The sequence below is a fragment of the Lolium rigidum genome, chromosome 1 (genome assembly GCF_022539505.1).
Source record: "Lolium rigidum isolate FL_2022 chromosome 1, APGP_CSIRO_Lrig_0.1, whole genome shotgun sequence".
NCBI classification, from domain to species: domain Eukaryota; kingdom Viridiplantae; phylum Streptophyta; class Magnoliopsida; order Poales; family Poaceae; genus Lolium; species Lolium rigidum.
This window is the reverse complement of record NC_061508.1, coordinates 26,251,816-26,256,589: the sequence shown is the minus strand read 5'-3', so window position 1 is coordinate 26,256,589 and position 4,774 is coordinate 26,251,816. Positions and strand designations below refer to the sequence as shown.

The following is a 4,774-nucleotide window of genomic DNA, read 5'->3' as shown; positions in this document are numbered from 1 at the left end:
TTGGGAGAAAAGGTAAATCAGGGAAACTGTATTCGTCAGTCTGCACTAGTTATGCCTATCTTCTCAAGAGCTGCAGAAAAGAAAAGGCATATCCCACAAACCATCATAGGTGAAGCCATGGTTTTCAAGGCGGTTTAAGGCGATGGGGTGGGGGGGGGGGGGCTCAACACCTAGGCGCTTAAAGCGCGAAGCGAGGCGACGGCTTAGTTCAGAGGCACGAGCTCCTCTCACTTTGATTTTCCTATGTTAGGCCAACTTAGCCCATTGGATAAGAAACCAGAGGTCAAGATTTTTTACTGTAGGCGAAGCACTGTGAACTATGCACTGTACCGTCAGATCTGAGCCACATTCACGGGCACACCACAGGCAAAGTCAGAGAGGCTTGTTCCACAGCAGACCATGGAGGAGAGAGGCAAGAGACCACGGGCACACACCACAGCTCCTCTCTCTCTCTCTCAATTGATTCCATTCTGTGTGAATGGGATTCCCTGACTTATTCTGTTCCCCTCTCTCCCCTCGTTTCCCCTCTCTCTAGCCCCTACAGCCATGGTCCCCGCTTGCCTCCACTGTTTCTGCTCGACCTGTCCATGGCGTCCAAAAGCAGCCAGAGCGATGCCTTCCCCGCCTAAGCGATGACCTGGACGCTAAAAGGTCGAATCTGGACGCCTTAGACAAGAAACTAAGGTGAGGACGACGCCTTGCCATCTCCAGGCGCTCTGACGCTTAGGTGTCGCCTAGGCGACGACTTGGCTACGCTTTTAAAACCATGGGTGAAGCTTATCTCAAAGTTGTAAACGTATGATCATTTTTACTTCCCCAGAAGAAATTAAATAAACCTAAAGCACATTATAACGTAGAGTTCTACGCACGATTACCTTGACACACTCTAGAATTGTTGACCTGTGCCTTTGCACTGCTTGCGTGTCAACTGACATGGCCTTCATAAGCATATTTAGAGCAACGTATCTGGAAAAACAGTATGCATAGTAAGTGTCGATTATCTATTACACTATTACAACAATAGAGAAAGAAGCCCCTGCATTCATCCACGTGGGCCAACAACATATGACCTAGTGATCGTAGTGCGTCCAGATTACAACAGTGGAGGTTAATAATAACTAAATATAGGTTAGAAGTCTACATAAAATAGACATAAAGTATGAAATTTTGCTATTCACGGGATACGCTGCTTTGGTCAGTACTTGCACAACACGGATGAAGAGATAAAGGGAGAGTTTTAGACAGACTCATCTTGGGCCATTGGAACTGACATTAGCTCGAAGTTTTTGACCAACAATATCAATTGGCATTTAGAGGAAAACAAACAACTGAACTAAAACCAGACATGATGATACATATCAAATATAGGCCTGCAAATGTGTGCCATATAGGTCACTCTACTAATTATTTACAGGAGATTGTATAATTTTTTACTAGGAAAAAGTAACTCGATGGTGCAAGTGCTCTATTCATTCCTGATATGCGAGAACAAATTTATAATGTCTGTAAACAGTGGTTGGAAATATGCTCATCTACTACAGAGACAAGTCAGAACTCCAGATCCGCAAATTGACATGAAACTACAAAACCGTGAATTAGTCATCCAGGAGCAAAAGAAAATTTACCTTATATTGTTATCACGGTTGGACAAGAATCTACCCAGAATGTTAATTGCCAGTACACGTAACCCACTAGTAGCTTCAATGCCCATTATGGTTTCAACACATTCATATAAAATAGCATTTCCAGCATTCTTGTTTGATTCAGTTTTTGTTGCAACCTGGAAATCCATTAGGAGTGTCAACAATGAACTACTCGCTATAAGATACACAAAGTGCCAAGTGCAATTGATAACAAAGAAATGTTTTACCAAAAGATAACATAACGAGGAGAAAACAGTCATGTTACAGAATACATGCATAAACAGTACCCCAAGAAGGCCTAAATGGAAGAATTTCTATAAATAACTTATGAATTACCAGCTTCTTCTAAGGAAAACGACAGGACTTGGGTGCAGGTTCGAGGAAAAAGAACTGCAAGGACTAGTCCCATTAAGACAGACCATTTTTCTATACAGCATGCGACTAATGATCTAATATGTAGCTTGTAATAACCAAATTCCTAGCTCACTACATTGATGAAATGTACTTTGAAACAAAATTGTGTAGTGTGTAAAACCAAGGATGAACAGATCACCTGGGCAAGAATATCATTCACGTACTCGCTGCAGTCCGCATCCCCTTGACCTAAGGTCCGCATGAGTCTCAGAACTTGGATATGTAAGAATGGATCTGTAATGCCAGCAATGTCATATTCTGGAGCATACGAACTGTTGGACACATCTCTCAGTATCCGGACCAAACCTTCGACACAGCGCTGAAACAGGAAGGTAATATAAGAATACTTAACCAACTACTGTCACAGGTATATATAAATATTTGCAATATTCTTGCAGGTATAATCTAACAAAAAAAAATATGAATATCATTAAAGACGAGAATACATGATATTTTTTGCTTCATGATGAACACAACATAGAGAACGAATGTAGTGATACAAAACAATAATGATAAAATCATAGCAATGATGTAAAAGGACAATATTGCGTCCATGCATCACCAAATGAATGGTCTTGAGGAGCAGGGACTGGGAACGATGCTAATGGTTTCCCACTATGGTTCATAAAATAGCACTGTACCTTTCTCAAGTACTCCAATGCTTCAATGCTGGCTTTACAGAGTTCTGTGCACAGCTGGACAGCAGATAGCAGAACTCCGTGATGTTTTTCCTTGAGTAATGATGCAGCAGAACCCATGAAGTTCTCTGCCAAGTCTGGAACTTTTCTTACGATTCGTATAGAGCACAAGGCAGCCTACAAACAGGAGTGTTATACAATCAATAATACAGTAGTACTCCACAACACATATTTCAAAACTAACCTGACAGGAATAGCTAGGTGGTTTGAAAACAGCAAGCATAAGAAATGGGCATAATATAAGCTTTGGACAATGATAGTGTTGATCAGAACACCCCAGATGATAAGAGTTGCTGTTCAAGCGCAAATCTACTGATGCTAAACTACTTATAGCATCCACCGTCTCGTGAGCTTTTGCAGTTCTTATGATAGGGTAAATGATGGAAGAATCATTGCAAGGTTGAGGCATCCAAATAATAACTCTTCCATATCTAGTATCAGACTGCTGGAATGGCAATACTGCCATAATGTTCAAAACAGTCTTCAGAAGGGTCAAAAGTATCATATATTATACAATGAGTACCTTCTTCTTTGTATTTGGGTCCCTAGTTTGCAACAGCCTCTCCACCTCAGGCGCCAGATCGCGCGCCATTTCAGCGGAACAAATGTTCCCTAGAGCGCAGAGTGCAAGGCCCACAATGAACTGGTTGGAGTGGTTAAGATCTCTGACCACGTTAAGTAGTAGCAGTTACTCGAGGATCAACATAACATTGTCAAAATAAACAACAGCACAGAGCAGCAAGGGCAAAAGTAAGCATAGGCAAGCAAGGTGGATACTGCTTGAGGGAGTTGGTGACGAGCATGAGGACCTCCTGCCGCTCGTCGAGCAGCAGCGTGAGGCCGAGGTAGCCGATGCGCTTCTCTGGGAAGCCCGCGGCGGCAATGAGCTTGAGGCACTCCATCTGACCGAAATGGGTGGGGTAGCCGAGCATGTGTATGAACATGAGCTTGGCCATGTTGCGGTGCCGGTAGTCCTGGTCGTTCCCGCTGATGGCCGCCCGTATCGCCGCGCACTCCCGCCGCACCACCGCCCGCTCCTCGGCGGCCGTCTTGGACGCGCGTATCGCGCGTATCATGTCCCTGCAGCAACGCCGCAATACCAGTTTTACACGATGCAACGGATCTGAAGGGATAGGGCGGGCGCGATCCGAGGAAGCTCACCGGAGGCGTGTGCCGGACGAGAAGGGATTCATGGAAAGGTCCATGGCGAATTCCTCGACGGAGTAGAGGGCAAGGCGGCGGGGGATCTCGCCGTCGCGGGGCGGAGGAGGAAGACCACGACGACGGCGGGTTGGATCTGGAGGTGGTGGTGGTGGTGCGAATTGCGAAGAGGCCCCTTGTTTTCTTAGTTTAGTCCGTTTGAGGAATAGTTAGGCATTTGGAATCTAATCTCGCCATGCTGATCTTAGTGACTAATACTAAATTCCTAGTGTTACTTTTTTTAACACTATGATATGACAAAGTGCCCTGCCATGGCCTTTTAATTTATTTTTTTAGAAGCACGTACAATAACGTTCATACACACGCGCATACACTCATCCATATGAACGCACACACGCACACTCTACCCCTATGTGAAGACTAAGCCGGCGGATTGGATCTTAAAATTGACGAAGTCACCACAGCCGCATTGCAGTCGACGGGAACGTCGCCTCCCTTTATTAGACACACAGATGTCAAACCTAGGGTTTGAACTCTGGTAGGTTGGGGGTACAACCACCATCATAACCACCCAATCTCAGGTTGGTTCTCTTTAAATTTCATTTCTAGCCACATATGTAAACGTAATTTTTAGCGTGAAAATTATGCAAATGAAGACATCTTATTAATATATTCTGGTAACAACACCATCCAACCCATAGAAAGAATATGCATTTTTAGGTGTTTAAATAGATAAGAAATTTTTCCACAAATTCGTTTTAGAATATGTACCCGGTTTGCAGAAATCTGGCGGAGAAGGATATGTGATTCAGATATTGACAATGTATATGGTATAGGATATGGTATGCCAAAAAGCAC

At 43.9% G+C, this 4,774-nt stretch overlaps 1 protein-coding gene across 1 annotated transcript; it reads right to left on the bottom strand.

Moving 5' to 3' along the window:
• Positions 1 to 836: 836 nt before the first annotated feature.
• LOC124705873 (AP-1 complex subunit gamma-2-like) lies at positions 837 to 4,083 on the bottom strand. The gene is made up of 7 exons (XM_047237566.1): positions 3,917 to 4,083; positions 3,533 to 3,835; positions 3,279 to 3,420; positions 2,699 to 2,872; positions 2,197 to 2,376; positions 1,626 to 1,780; positions 837 to 966 (listed from the first exon to the last, which is right to left on the bottom strand). The coding sequence occupies exons 1-7, from the start codon at positions 3,958 to 3,960 to the stop codon at positions 837 to 839; spliced, it is 1,128 nt and encodes a 375-aa protein (XP_047093522.1). The 5' UTR covers positions 3,961 to 4,083.
• Between the last annotated feature and the right edge of the window lie 691 nt (positions 4,084 to 4,774).